The following is a 15,987-nucleotide window of genomic DNA, read 5'->3' on the forward strand; positions in this document are numbered from 1 at the left end:
TTAAAAAAATTGTGAATCACTTACGTTATTGCACCTTCTTCGCTGCCTGTGACATCATCAGCTAGACTTGCTTAAGAGCCAGCGCCACCATCAAGCGCCAACAGTCACACCCCTACCATGTCCTAGCCAAAAGGTAAGCAGAGCTGCATTGAGTTTTGTTGAATGCAAAGATTAGAGTTTGTTAACATGCAAGTCAACACTGCACGACTGGCGCGTGTTTGACGAGCCAAGAGCAGTGCCAAGGTTAAGGCGTAATTACGGGGCAGCGCCCCTGCGGAGCGCTTCACATCGCCCTTTTTCCCTTGGCTGTGTCTTTTGATTGCATCGCGATGGAAAGCACACGCACAGAGAGAGCAGAGAAATGGCCATAGGGTTCATTTTAATGCTCGCACACGCGTGCCATCACATCCATTAAACACGTAGCAACATTAATTACAAAAAATGTCTGCTTCATAAGGTTATCTGATTTCATTTTCATTTACACAGGGGAGAACATTCATTTATGTACAAGTGAACTACATCACAAACTCCCTGCTACACCAGGAGTTGATATGTTCTCATCATGATTATGAACAAAGTGTCACATACAAATCAATCCTTAAAAAAAAAAAAAAAAAAAAAAAACGTAAACGTGAGCGATGGCATCTAATCCCCACTACTCCCTTTTCCAAAAACAAATAATAAAAAAAACAAAACATCAGCTAGTCAAGAGCCTCTTCCACAAAGTGATCCTGTAAAATTCCGCATCAGAGGAGCCAAAAGTAATTTAAATGAATAAATAAAATAAATGAAAACATTCTGGGGCAACTAATTTGAAAGCAAACAAAGTTGTAACTGAAGCTCTGACATCAAAAAAATCAAAATCAAATAAACGGTTGAAAAGGAAAGTGTTTTTTTTCCAGGCACATGCACAGACAGACCTGAACGGGGTGTGCAGACTTTTTATATCAACTGCAGTTTCCCTTCACCTTCTCTGCAATTAGGTTTATTGACTGTCTTGATTGTGTGTGTGTGTGTTTTTTTAATTATGTGAATAATTTTGGCAACGAGTGCACTTTTTTGGTTGGTGCCATAAAAGTCTGTGCAGGTGCCTTCTCTTTCACATTGAGAGCAAAATTGTCGAATTGAGACCGAAATGATCGCATCAAGGTACTGCAATTACAGCTGTAAAATATTTTATTTTGAAATGATAAAAAAAATTGCAGTGTCGACTTTGTCTCCTCCATTTCGTGTTGGTTTCTGTTTTTTTTGACAAAGGTGTTTTTTGAAAAAAGTGCTCTTTTACAGGTTGTGTGAAAGGGGCTAGCGATTCGCAGGCAACTCTTGTCACTTCAGTTTCGAGTCCAATGGCACATAACATGAGCTGATCAGTTCAAACTAGCCGACTAGTCACATCTCCTAAACTCCTAGCTTCCTATGTGATGGCAAATCCCACTTGATTGACAGCAGAGACAACGTATAGTCGCACGTACACGCACACACAAACACACGTCTTCCCCTGAGACCGCCGTTGTGCTCGACTGTCCAAATTAAGGCGCGAAGGGAAAACGAAAAGGGAGGAAAACACAGTAGAAGGGCCTCGAAGTCAGTGTGCCGGTAAACAGTGCCCTACTCAATTAATACGTTTTTTAAAAAAAAATTAGAAAAAAATATAACCACAGTGAGGAGGGAAAAAAAAAAAAAAAAAAAAAAAGTATAAAAAAAATATTAAATACGTTTTTTAATGACCTTCAGCGAGTTAGCACAGTGAGGAGGAAAAGAAATGACCCGAGCGAGTCGTCTTAATACTGTCAATTAAGATGTCATAAAAATTACCTAATAAAAAAAAATATCCAAGCAGTTTATTAAAAATAACCCATCAACCTTTTCTCCATCCACTATATTAGGTACACCTACACAATGCAATCCAATATAACACCCCATGATAGATACAAAAGAATTTCTAACTTAAAGATGAGCATGCTCAATTTTGACAATGAATTAACAAGATGGAACTACATAATATATCATTTAATCAAATTGGTATGTATTTAAAAAATAAATTACAAATAAAAAAAAGTAAACGTAATAACATAAAATTAAATAACATTACAAAAGTATTCATAAAAAAATAATGTCAAAAATAAAAAAATAAGTTTAAATTGAAATTTACAACTAACTGAATTCCCCATCAGGGATTAAAGTTTGTATAGTAAAAAAAAAAAATGCCTTTGAGGCAATACATTGGGATTTAATAAAGTATAAAAATAAATACGAATTAAATGTATTTACAAATGTAACAATATACTGTAAAATACAAAATAAATACAGCGCGATTAATAAATAACCGACTTTACTTTTAGGGAAAAGTGGTGTGGCAAAAAATAAATAAAAATAACATACTTGTTGATGGATTAACAATTGCTGCTACATATAAGATCTCACTTAATAGTGTTAGCACAGCTCTCCATATGATGCAGTGCAGTTGCACAATACAACAAATCACAAGAACATATTACCTTTCCGTTAAATTACAATCCAACAAGCAAACATTATATTTGTAAAGGCTGATTTTTGTTGTTGTTGCTTTTGTTTGTGCAGGTGTACCTAATATTTTGCCTGGGACTGTTGAGGTTCCCCCCTTTAAATCGTACTGGTAGACACCTCTTAAGCAACATAGGAAGAATTTTTGAATGGATTATGTCAACACATAGATACACACGTGCATGAGGGGCTGTCAGAGACATAATTCACGATTACCTCTCACAAACACGATCGAGACATGTTTTTCAGTATGAGAGCATTTCAATATATTGTATGAGAGCGTTTCAGTTGTGTGAGACTCCTGACTCATCACCCTAACAGCCCCTCATACACACACACACATTTTACTCATCACAGACAAGATGGCGTTTGTGGCATCTTAAAAAATGAAAAAAATAATTCTTTCGATTTTCCCATAAAGCTGCACACCTGTGCAGACAACATGCGAGACACTCATGTTGTTGCGCAAATGTGCAATTGTGTGTCCCCCTCACCCCTCAAGTTACCCAAATATGGGTCAAAGTATGTCATAAGCTACAATGTTACACTCATTATACGTCTTTAAGAGGTTGGGTACAGAGAGCCCATGACATGACACGGGATTAAAAAAAAAAAAAAAAAAAAATATTTAACCTGTTCCAAAAAAAAAAAAAAAAAAGCCAATTAGTGGCCACAAAATAAATATAACGAACAACAAATTTATGGCTTTAGCATCATTCCCATTTAACAATTTGGACGTCTGAGTATGCTAGAACCCCAATAGAGCTTGGGAACACTGTACAGTGGTGCCTTGAGATACTACTGACTTGAGTTAATAGGTTGTTTTTTATATATAAGCAGTCATTTGGCTGTTTTTTGTTTGTTTGTTTTTTAACGTGGTAGAGCTCAATTTTAATACGAGCCCTTCAACTTAAATCATTTCACAATAAGCAGCTGCTTGTCAGATAGTAAACAATTCTTCAAAAAGGAAGACTCTCTGGTAAAGTTAACCGTCAAATTAGACATAAAACAATGAGAGTGTATTTCAAACAACCAGTCAACTTTGCCTCCAGAATGTTACCATGACTAGCTTAACATTTTTTTCTCTTTTCTTCACTTTGCTTTAAAAGTAAAACGGTTTCAATACCTTTAAATGTTGTAGTTTTAATTCTGTGAGGCACACTGCGTTAGCTTGTGAGCATTTCTGCGCTACATACATGTGCTCTGCCTTTTATGCTAACACATAAGGGCAGGCTGACAGTTAAAACGGGCAAAAAGTTAGCATTTAGCAGTTAGCAATAAAAGTAGAAAGACAATATACTCACAGGCATTATGGTTGTTTTCCTCTGCTAAGAACATTTAATAATACAGAAACTGTTTGAATCAAACTAATTGTGAACTTCTTCTTAGTTTGTCTGCACAACTGTGTTATACTGCCCCCGGTGGCCAAGGCGTGAACATTAAATCAATGGCATTAAATCATGACGTACAAACGGTTTATTATTTTATTTTATCCATCCATCCATCCATCCATCCATCCATCCATTTTCTGAACATTTTTCACAAAATACTACATGTTAATTTTTTATTTTTGGGGAGCTGGGGGAATATTTGATTCCAATGGGGAGAAACAACTTGAGGATTGTTTTGAGCGTGGTCACAGAGCGAATTCAATTCATATCTCAAGGCACCACTGTATCTATAAAGTGGCTACAATAAAAAAAAAAAAAAAACTCTTAACATGTCTGGTGCTCCTTAATTTATAAAAGACATCATGAGTGCGTGAGCGTGTGAGTGTATGGGTGGGAAAGGATTTGAGGCGGTGTGGGTGCTACATCAAAGCTGAAAGAGGGGGAGTCTCAATAAATCAATCAATAAATAATCCAAATATACTTATTTCCATGGCGACAGTGTTGTGGTAAAGTCCGTTAGCACCGCCGTCACCATCCCGTGCTACCGAGCGCGTTTCATAATCGCGTCTGCGCCTCGGGGATGTAAATCTCGATGCTGTCGGCGCTCTCCGTGGCGGAGCTCTGGCGCACCGAGGCGGCGCGCTTGGCGGCCAGCAGGCGCTTGCGGGCCTCCAGACGCTGCCGCTCGGAGCTCTCCAGAGAGCGGTCCCTCGCCAGCGGGGCGTGCTGGCCCTTCTGGGACCTCTTTGGCACAGGAGGGGGCGCACGTCTCTCCTGGACGGGTGGTAAAAAATACACTTAAGTGGCTTGGAAGATTTATTTATTTATTTATTTATTTAAAGTGTAGCAAATAACCTTTTTTGAGAGAGCATGCAGTGAATGTTTGTGGTGTTACGGTGGACGTAGGCAGCCATTTGTGAGGTTTAAAAAAAAAAAAAAAAAAAGCACAATTGGAGATAGGCAGGCGCTCCAAAATGGCGGCTCACTGTCAACAAGACAAAAAGTGGCGATGTCAGCAAAAAAAACAAAACATGAAAGGAACACATGCAAACTCGGCGTGGGACAAAATATTGACACGTGTCGTTTTTGAGGGTGCTGCCCGAATAAAACAACACCCCCAAAACTCATCAAAACAAACAACGGCAGTGGGTAGCATGCATGTTAGCAGCCATTAGCCATTCCCAAATTAAAATAAAATAAATAAATAAATGAAATACTAGTAATAATTGAAAAAGGGGCACCTGGATCTCCGGTGGCGTCAGAGGTTTCCAGTTGTTAGCTTTTAGCTGGTGCAGCTCGTCGAACTTGAGGCTGATGTTCTCGATGGACAGCTGCAGCATGTCCCAGAAGCCCGCCAGGTCCTGGGAGACGGGCCGCGGGTGCGCGTCGGGGTTCTGAGGGCAACACAAATGCACGCCCAAAAACACAACTATGACAAAAACTGTGACATCGTCAAAAAACACCACTACGACAATACCGACATCTGATCTGGTTGCATACGACAATACGACACATCACAATATCAATATTTTCTCACAACTCTAATTTCCTTTCCATATTGTGCATTTTTATCAAATTAAAATGTTTAATCAATTCTGCCCAAGTACAATGTTAATTTAGTGCCTTTCTAACAATATTTAACCAGCCCTGCTCAGGTACATTCTGAATTTATAATGTATTTAATCAATGCTGCTTAGGTACATTATGACTATGGTGCCTTTCTAATTGCAATGTTTAATCAATGCTACTCAGGTACATTCTTAATATGGTGCATTTCTAATATTTACATTTAATCTTCTTTGGTACATTCTGAATATGGCGCATATGAAATATCCACATTTAGTCACTGTTGCTCGGGTACATTCTGAATATGGTGAATTTCTAATTACATTTAATCACCACTGCACGGGTATATTCTGAATATGGTGCATTTCTTATATCCACATTATGGATATGGTGCATAGTAAATATCGACATTTAATCACAAACACTCGGGTCCATTCAGAATACAGTTCCTTTTTAATATTAACATTTAATCCTTGCTACTCAGGTACATTCTGAATATGGGTTATTCCAATTACAATGTTCAATCAAAGCCCTTCGGTGCTTTATTATTATGGTGCATTAAATCTCAGGCGTTCGGTTGCGACCAAACCGGCTTTCATCGCATGGTGCCTCGTTCCATCTGCAACTGCCTCTTGGCGGCTCAGTCGATTTGCTGGAGGCAGCTTGTGCAGGCGGCACGCTGGCTGCATGCATAGTCAATGAGCGCCTCTCTCGCCCCATCGGGGTGATTTGTGCAGGATGACGTCAGTGTCGCGAGTGGGAGAAGAAGGGAGGAGGAGATGGGTGTCATGGTGGAGGGAGGCGTGCAGAGGATGAGGTGACATACCAGATTCTCCTCACACAGCTCCCGGAACTGCTGGAACTTCTGGGACATGAGCAGCTGGGCGCTCCCCACTGCACTGCGGATCTTGCCCAGGACTGCAGACACGCACGCACACGCACGCACGCACGCCGCAATTACTCACACGGCCTAGCGCATACTGCAGGCATGTTGCAGCACTGGCGGGGAGGATGCATTAGGGAAGCAACAGCATGACAACGGCAAGGCGATGACATCATTACTAGAAAGCCACATCCGAATACGGCGATGGTGATGTCATGCACTTGTCCAAGGTCACGTTTAATATCCAGCTCTCCCACTACTTTAAAAAGGTGGTACATCATATTAAAATAAAAAATATATAATCACAGAATGCATTTAATATGATTTTTTTTTTTTGTGCAATCTGGATCCCATTTGAACAGAGTTGTTGCTCATTTCTGACATGATATACATTTGCTCCAATCCGATTTACTTTGGTGGAGGTAAAGACCAGAAAATCATTATTGGTAAGAGCAAATAAAAGAAAGTCACACATATTCAATAAAAATTAACATTTTTCTCAGTTGATATTAGTATATAATAATAGTCTCTAACTATCTAGCACCTTCTATTGGTTGTGAAAAAAATGTTTATTTAATAATAATTTGGTTACTATTATTTCTAAAATATATCACATATTTAGCAGATTATTTATTGTTGTTATTCCAGATAATCATTTAATGTTTGGCGCATTATTTTTCAAGCATTTAAATGGCTTCACCCAAATATGAGCAATTCTCAAAACATGAAACAATGCATGTATTCATCATTATGCTTTAAATATTTCATTTTCAAGCATTTTAACAACCAAAACTTAAAGACTGTGCAAAAATTGTTACTTTTTTTTTTTTTTTTTTTTTTTTTTTTAGTAGTTATGATACTTTATACAACTAACACATATTATGTTATTTCATTTACTAGCATGTTTCCCAAAAATTGTGCTTCTACATTTTATTTTCACTTATGTTTATTGATCTGCTACATGTCAAATGAATTAAATTAAACAAAATAACATTATATTTATGATATTTTATTGTGAAAAAATGTGAGTATATTTTTGGGACCTGTTCTAAAAATAGCTCACCATGGGAAATTGTGATTTCCTGCAAATGTGTAGGAATGAGCATTTTCTGCCTTGAATCTGATAAATCCTAAATGATTGGTGAGATCATTAACATGATCAGTGTTTGGATAGCGATCATCATCTATTATTATTTTTAACACAGAGATGCACAATTGGGGGTCAAAGGTGGTCTCCAAGTGCCCACTTCCGCTATGTCAGTCATGTGACTCTCCTGCACTGAATTTAAAGGGAGTGAGGGAAAGCCGCTTCGACTGGCTGGCAATCAATTTGGCTCTGTTCACTTCCACAACGGCGCAATTGCATATTTCTTCCTATCTGCGCTCATCTACAAAGATTTAAGAGAGACAAAAACACTTTTTATGCTGGGCAGGAAAATAGGGCCCTAACTTTCAAAAAGGTCGATGACCCCTGCTGTACTGTATAGATGTATGAACTATAAATGTGCTCACTGTCATCTGGTAGCTGGTTGTCCGCCTGATCCTTCTCCATTTGTCGACACCATCCCTGCATACGCTCCGTCTCCGCCTGCAGCAATTTGAGGAACCAGCGTCCATCTCGCGGGCACACCGAGCGGCTCACGGCCTCGAGCGTCCCCTCCGCCGCTTCCGGCTCGGCCGCGCTGTCCATCCACGGGTCGGGAGGGGGCAGGATGGACGGGTCGAATTCCGCCTCGCCGTAGTCGTCCCCGGCGCAGGCGTGGTAGTGGTTGCCCGAGCCCTGGATGCGGACCGTGGAGGCGCCGGACGAGGAGTCGCGGGAGTGCTGGCGCGGCATGGTGGCGCAGTGGCGCGGCGGCGGCAGCTGCGGGCCCTCCGAAGGGTCGTCCAGGTCGGCTTGGACAGCGGTGGTGACGCTGTTGGAGCGGGTCATGCGGCGGTGACTGTGGAAATGGAGATGAATGTTACCTATTTTTTGCTCGTTTTCTTGGCGAGCAGTTACGCACAAGGAGAGAGCAAAAGGAAAGAGACACTGCCTTTTTGCTTTGTTTAATGTTCATTGTCTTATAAAACAAAAAAAGAAAGATGATACTAACAGATACTAGTTAGCCCCAAGGACAACATGAGTAGCCTGCAGGTCTGTTCTAAAATTAGCGCACCACGACACTGTGACTGACTTAGAAGAATTAAAATAGAAGAAGAATGTTAACATTTATTTATCTTAACTGAGCATGATACACATTCTGTTAAAGATGATGCCAGCAGGTACTAGTTAGCCCCAAGGACAACATGAGTAGCCTGCGGGTCTGTTCTAAAATTAGCTCACCAGATATTGGGACTTACTTGGAAGAATTAAAATAGAAGAAAGTTAACATTCATTAATTTATTTAAACTGAACATGGTACATATTTCTTATGTTCAAAATTTCAATATTTTTTGGGGAAAAAAATGCAGTTTTTAATTAGCGAAATATATAAATCAAAATCACATATACAGTACTAAGTTTATGCTTGCAAGTCAATAATGACCAACTCACAACATCTCAAAAATCTTCTTGGGCCACTCATTGGGTTGTTTGGGTCACTCATATCTCAAGGTACAACTTAACATATTAAAATGTCGCAGTGACACAGCAATGTGGACCAAAACTCGTACTGTGCCGAGAGAAGTGTGAAAAGGGGAAACTATTTGCCTTACAGAACTAATAATAAAGAAGAAAGCGTTTGCAATCTTGGCAAAAACTTCTCGGGTGACCTGCCTCATAAGCAAACGCACACACGAACTCACACCGAGTCAGGTCCGCCTCGACTCCAGACATGCACTCCTCCTCAAAACTTCTCACTCATCACTTCCTCCTCCTCATTCATCTCTCCTGTTGCGTGAAACGCACAGCGAGGAGGTGCACACGGGAGTGCAGTTCGGCCGACATCAAACACGCTGCCGAGAGTGTGCGTGTGTGGGCACAGTTAAAGAGTAACTCCTCCGAGCAGGTGTTCAGTCATAATGACCTCGGCCTGCTCCATATCGGCCGGCTAACAACTTCCCGTCGGGCAAGGCCAAACACTTGAAAGCAGACAGAAAGGAGGGATGATCAACAAGACAGGACGGGAGGCGGGAAAACACAGAAGAACTAATACAATTTACATCAAGCCAAAAGTAAAGGACACATACAATATAACATTACACACGCACATAACTTGATGTGTAGGTGGTTATTATGTAAATTAATGAACATGTTGCCTTTAAGGTGCAAATGTGGCAAATATAAAGACCACCATGTCCAAAGAGAAGCACGTCGCGTTTGTTGAATGCTTCCTTCCACTCCCGCTCACTTGATGTTAGTTCAAACAACAAGGTGAGGCTGTGACCTGTGACTGTTGCACAAAAACACACACGTGTGCACACAGATCCACACAAAGAAGCATGCCCAGACCACTCAAAAAAAACAAAACAAAAAAAACGTATTGATGAGAGAGGCATTCATGGAATAATTTAACTGAGCGAGTTAAATGCGTTTAAATACTGAGTTTATGCATCTCCGTAGGTGTTGCTGTGTTGGTTAGCAACTGTCACCACCTTAGTGTCTTTCCACAATTTCTGTACCAAAAAAGGAAATAATGTAAATTGTGTACAGCAAGTCAAGTTGGAGCGACTTCGGCATAACACTTCCTGTCAAACGTCAGGCCTTCAAAATAAAAACATCCCAGGATAATGAAACAATACCCAAAATTGAGTGTGACTGCTTTAAGCAACCATGTGGCCAAAAAAAATCTGGAATAAATAATTGTTATTGTACCTCATACTTTTATTTTGAAGGACTGACTCATGACAAGATATGTTATGTTGATGTTGCCTGAGTGCTGTTGAGCAGACCGAGAGGTTTGTTATTGGCTTGAGTTGTTAATTGCAATTCAACATAGTTCATACTTATACTGAAGTATTTGTATTTGATTTGAACACTTTTCTTACTCTGTTCCACTGAGGTGTAAAATGGCCGAATTAGCATGCAGGACAGGGAAAGTGAGTGTCCCGCCAGTGGATGACTTGTGAGCTCATGAAGCACACTCGGCTGCTTCTTTTCACGGCGTCCCCACTCACAAATAAAACTCCGCCATACCACCCCCCCCAAAAAAGTATCCTGAATCACAATGACTGCTGCAACAGATGGCTGTCAAACACCCTCCTCCCTTGTACCTCCACCTTCCCGCTAGCTGCACCATATCCTCTGGGCCCAGCTGTCACTTTGGGGGCCCCCTGCTTGAGGAAGACCAAAGGGGGGGGCGGGGAGGTCTCCCTGACGCCAACCATCAGTGAGCTGAGACAGCTGCTGCACACTGGACACAACAAACCCCTCTCTGTTTTGCTAGCTTCTCTTCCTGTTAGAATTGCGAACTACAGTGCTGCAGGACATTATCGTGACGTGACGGATCATCAGGTGTGCAATGGGAGAAAAACAACACAAAACAATTTTACTTAACCTTCTTATGTTGCAGCGGGTCAAACTGACCCATCGAAAGATGTGTAGCTTTATAAAGTAGAAACTGCAATTATTCTTAAGTACATGTTTTTGGAAATAGTTTTCCTGTTTCATAGACTTTTTTTTTGGATGACGTGTCAAATTGACCCAGGAACACAAATGCCGGAAAAAAAAGGATGATACAAGTGGTTTAAATATATCCCAAAGCTTAATTTGGTTCCGCAAATTGTTAGTACTGAAACGCTACAAAGCTCTTGACTCAGTCCCTAGCCATCCTGTTATGTAGCGGGTCAAATTGACCCACTGCAAAATATTTTGAAAGTAATAAGTTTAGTGATACAAAAAACAACGAATGAAATGGTGAATAATGAAGTTAAGATTTAGATTTTTTTTTGTAGTCAGACACTTTGTATGATGGGTCAAATTGACTGAGTAAGTCAACATGCACACACAAGCGGCTCGGGTTTCACTTTTCTGCATCCATTGTTGCCCTTTTCACTCACCAGCGCTCATCTTCCACCTGAATTCCTATGGAGTGGAACTTGGACTGCTCCTCCGTCGGCCCCTCCTCCTCCGGCTCCACCTGTCGGCAACAGAGCAGCTGTCAATCAACATGTCGAGCACGACGGTGGAAATCTGGCGACATGTTTGTGCAGGCGGGTGGTCAGCTATGTCAACAGTAGCGCTCTTGCTTTGCCCGAGCTTTGACGCATTCTATTGACACTTTTCCACTGGAATGCTGGTCTCTGATTGGTCAAAAAGGTTCATAACATTAAATTATGGAGAACAACAAAATCTTAAATGCCGAGATGTAAATACAATGATTAGCATGTTAGCATTAGGCTAGCAAATGTAATTCCAACTCCTAACTTTCTTGAAACGCCTTTAAGCATCATCCGGGAACTTTAACGCTCACTTGACACCGACCTGGATCCCGATGGAGAGGCACTTGCGTAGCGCTTCCTTCTGCGCCTTGCTGTCGGTGGCGACGGCGGCGGACGCGACGGTGACCGTGCTGGTGCTGTTGGTGACGTGCTGGCTGGCCGGGCCGTGCACCTGAGCGTTGGCCGCCTCGATGGCCGCCGTCAGGGCCTTCATGCTGTCGATGCTCTCGGTGGAGTTGGACAGGCCCGGTTGCGAGCTGATGCCCTTGCGCGGGCCCGAGCCGCCGTCCATGTAGGCGTCCTGGGCCGACTCGGTGCTGCTCTGCGCGGTAATAGATATGAAGGGCTTGGACGGGGTGGTCCGCGGGGGGACGGGCGGCGGGGTCTTCTTGTAGGTGGTGATGCATGACGACACTGCGGTGAAGATACAGAAGAAGAATGAGGAGTTTATTATAAACAATAATAATACCGTAAAACAGCTCATCTGATGTGATAACAGCCTAATTGAAAACGTTGAAATGTTTTTTGTTTTTTAATGTTTATTCCCCCCAAAATGTGTTCCATATTTTTTAAATTAATATAAAATACATTTTTGGGAGAGAAAAAAATACCAACCGTATAACACAATTTTTGTGTGTGTTGAATAATTGTTTTGATTTAAAATTAAATAGTTGGAAAATGTAAAATAAATAAATAAATAAATAAATAAAATAACTATAATAAATGTATTAAATGCATTTTTAAAATTCAACTGTATGACTACCGTATTTTTATAAAAGGATTCAATATTAACAATTTAATTTTAAATTATTTTTTGGGGAAAATGTAGAATGTATACAAATTTTTAATTAATTTAAAATGAAACCTTTTGAATAAATAATTATCAAGTGTTTTGACGTGTTTATATCATTTGTAATTATTTACACCTTAAATATTGGAAAATAAAATATATTAATGTGTTCAATATTTTCTTTACAATTTAATTTTTTTTTGTTTTTAAAAATCACATATTTAATGGTATAAAGGATTTACAAAAATACTTGTAAATGTGTTTAGTAATTTAAAAATAACTTACATCCATCCATCCATTTTCTTGACCGCTTATTCCTCACAAGGGTCGCGGGTAAACAGACATACCCTTTTTCTTAATGTATTTGATAAGTTCAAATTAAACATTTACTGTGTTAAAAGAAAAAAAACTCCAACCTTATAATAAAAAATCCTAAATTGGTTCAATACTGTTCTAATTATTTTTTCAAAATTTATTCAAAACGCTTGTAAAAGCAAATACATTTTGAATATATTTTAACCATTATTTTTCAAGGCGATGGAGGTTTAAAACAAGGCATGACACAAAAAGTAGTGTTGCATTGTGGGAATTGTAGTGCCTTTTTTTGACCACGCAGTGAATTTCAGGACACTCAAAGTCAAACTGAGCAGCAGATTAGGGCCGTTTTTTGAGAAATGTCAGTGCAGTAACAGGATTATCGCGTCAGCCTCTTGACCCACTGATCTACATGGCTAAGCCCTCCATCCATACGCTGACTGTACAAAGCTCTCGACTCAACACTTCAAGTGTGTCACAATGAAAGTTGCTCTTGAGTTACAATCAGCATTACAATGGAGCTTCTCAGATTCACACTGGTCAAACCTGTACAAAAACATGCCAACATACTCTTGACATTGAATGCCTTCATATACGACATTTAGTTAAGGTGATATTTCATGTTTGGTCAAATGTTGTTGTCATAGTGGACGCGTAAAAGACGGCAAGTGTTTAGTTGACATCTCGAACTGAAGTTGATAACCTGTGGTTCATAATCATGGCTCATGTGCCTTTATTTTCATGTAAGCCTATCTTATAAATGAGTCCACCGTATAGAGTTAAAACCCATAAAAACAAAATACAACCTCCAAAAGGATGTAAACAAGCCACTACTGCTACCGTGCCACTCAACCACACCCTTGCCTAAAACCATTAGAGGCTCCACCGAGGCCCCGCGCTCCCTCAAGAGGTCAACCGAGAGGCTGACATCATCCTCACCCTCGCCGCATGCGCCTGCACCGACATCCGAGCCAGCTCGAGGATCTTCAAACGGGGAGGATGAATGGCGCGGCGGCTATACGGCGCAGGGCGGGGTGACATCAGCGCTCTGAAAATAAAAACGCACATCGTGAGCCGCAGAGCAGATGAGAGACGGTGGACTTCCTGTGTTTTTCCGTACAGCTGCATGTGATTTGGACGCACGCTTTTCCTCGACTATGACGTTTAATCCGAGCATTTAAGTACACAAGTGCAGAAGGGGAGTTGATTGTTTAGCTTGTTAGCATGAGAAGCTAACATGGCAATTTCTGTTTTCACTCTAGAAATTTAATTGTTGTGTTTCATTTTAAAACATTGTATTTATTTATTTATTTGATTGGGAGTGAGTGTATAGAAGTTACATTTCAGAGTTAGGCTTAGCAATTATTAATAATTAATAATAACTAATCTAGGATAATCTTTTGTAGGCGTTATGTTGAAATTAAGCCCTCAGTCACTGTGTAGTTTGCGTTACGTCAGACTGCTTACTTCACATTGACTGAATGTTGAATCAGGGGTCATCTCATGCTACAAATCAGCACGGGCGTCTTGACTTTTCCCAGCTGCCGGGGGGAATATGGCGGATAGGGATGTCACGTTAAGGGCAATATCATGATATCGTGATATTAAAACTGCCACAATATCGTCGTCGTCATGTTCACAATATTTAAAAAGAACACACCTGCTAAAAAAAGTCAGGTTGATTTCCATTTGTGCAGTTCTAGCACCCTCTAGTGGCTAGTTTATTAGTACAATTTAGTTTTCATTAGGGATGTTTTGGCCTTCTATGTTTAAAATTATGTTAATTGTCAGATAAAGGGGAACCTAATTTGCTTGTGAAACGATCAATGTATGCTTGCATTAGCAAGAAAGTGCCTCAATATTGTTATTAGAGATTGTAGGTGGTTTATATGCATTGCTGTTATGTATGAAAGCACAGTATTGTGCTTTTTTTTTTTTTGTGTGAGCTGAGCTCTCTTTTTATACAATATTGTGATCTTTTTTTAAATATCGCCAAAGGCCCCACAATATTGTGATAATTATCGTATCGGGACCTTCATATCGTATCATGATGTTTGGATATCGTTACATCCCTAATGGTGGACGCTGCAGGCTTCATCTGGGCAAAAGGTCAACCGGGTACACGTCCACAAGGGAGAGGGGCAGGGCGAGGTCCTGTTCCCCCAAGCCGCCGCGCAGGTTCAAAGGATAAAATGTCAGACACTTTCGGGGGCTTCTATCCCCTCAAGTCGTCTAAAAGTCACTCAGATAACAAAGCGGGAGAAGCTGTCAGTGGCCAAGCCAGACGCTCCAGAGGATGACAGCTGTTTGGAAAGCCCAGACAGGTTAAGTAAACACGGGCCAGGGAGAACGAGAGCTAGCGAGATAGAAAGGCACGGCGTTGACGCGGCCCCCGCCACATCAATGGAGACCACAGACTTCCTGCCGCTGATACGCTCGCCGACCTTCGCAGGCCTGGAGTCAAGAGAGCCTGCCCACGCACGCATAAACCAGATACTACAAACACATCAGCAAAACCACATGAAGTGCGTTTGCACTACTGATGTGACTGCGAATTTACACTGCAGGCCCAAGCGCCAGCCTCCCATTCATCACAGGCGACAGAAATGATAACGTTATGTTAGCTTCAAAGCAATAACATAGTATAGCCAAACATGCTTTGCTTATGGCTCCTATTTCGTCAGTGAAACAGTGTGAAAAACAATGTGTCCTATCATAAGCTATAAAAAGCCTATGGGTTGGGGTTAGGGGTCAGTGTTGAGTAGGTTTAGGTTTAGGGTAAATTTGGGTTTATGGTTGTGGATAGGATAAACTCAGGTGTTAGCTTTTGAGAATAGGGTAATGAATTCCGAACAACCTAACCTTAGGGAAGGTTCCCCCAATTTTTCCCAGTTCCCACATAATGCTGTTTTAAACATCTGTTTTCAGTCAGCAATGATCTCAATGGTTGTTCGTAATAACTTCAGCCAAGAAGTGGTATGGTACCCCTTATCCGCCACTGAAAGGAAACTTGTGGAATCTCATCTCGACTGCGAGCACCGTGGATTTTGTGAATGACAAGTCTCCTCGCTTCAAAGGCCGACACGTCGGCGCGAACTCCCCCTCGCATCCACTACCGACCTATCAAAGAAAACCTCCGCCCTCCCCCTGAGACGGCT

The 15,987-nt window shown here is 40.9% G+C and overlaps 1 protein-coding gene across 8 annotated transcripts in view; it reads right to left on the minus strand.

Moving 5' to 3' along the window:
- Window positions 1–360: 360 nt before the first annotated feature.
- dlgap1b (discs, large (Drosophila) homolog-associated protein 1b) overlaps window positions 361–15,987 on the minus strand; it is a 154,322-nt gene continuing 138,695 nt past the window's right edge. For 7 of the 8 annotated variants that reach the window (XM_077509633.1, XM_077509637.1, XM_077509631.1 and 4 more), the window contains 6 exons: window positions 11,768–12,138; window positions 11,344–11,423; window positions 7,876–8,306; window positions 6,307–6,398; window positions 5,156–5,308; window positions 361–4,688 (listed from right to left, as the gene is read on the minus strand). In XM_077509633.1, coding sequence (XP_077365759.1) covers window positions 4,470–4,688; window positions 5,156–5,308; window positions 6,307–6,398; window positions 7,876–8,306; window positions 11,344–11,423; window positions 11,768–12,138 — 1,346 coding nt within the window. In that variant the 3' untranslated portion in view covers window positions 361–4,469. Of the gene's footprint in view, window positions 4,689–4,769; window positions 4,900–5,155; window positions 5,309–6,306; window positions 6,399–7,875; window positions 8,307–11,343; window positions 11,424–11,767; window positions 12,139–15,987 lie in introns of all 8 variants that reach the window. The other variant, XR_013281034.1, reaches the window with a different exon arrangement.

This window comes from Festucalex cinctus, chromosome 20, assembly GCF_051991245.1.
Source record: "Festucalex cinctus isolate MCC-2025b chromosome 20, RoL_Fcin_1.0, whole genome shotgun sequence".
Lineage (NCBI taxonomy): Eukaryota > Metazoa > Chordata > Actinopteri > Syngnathiformes > Syngnathidae > Festucalex > Festucalex cinctus.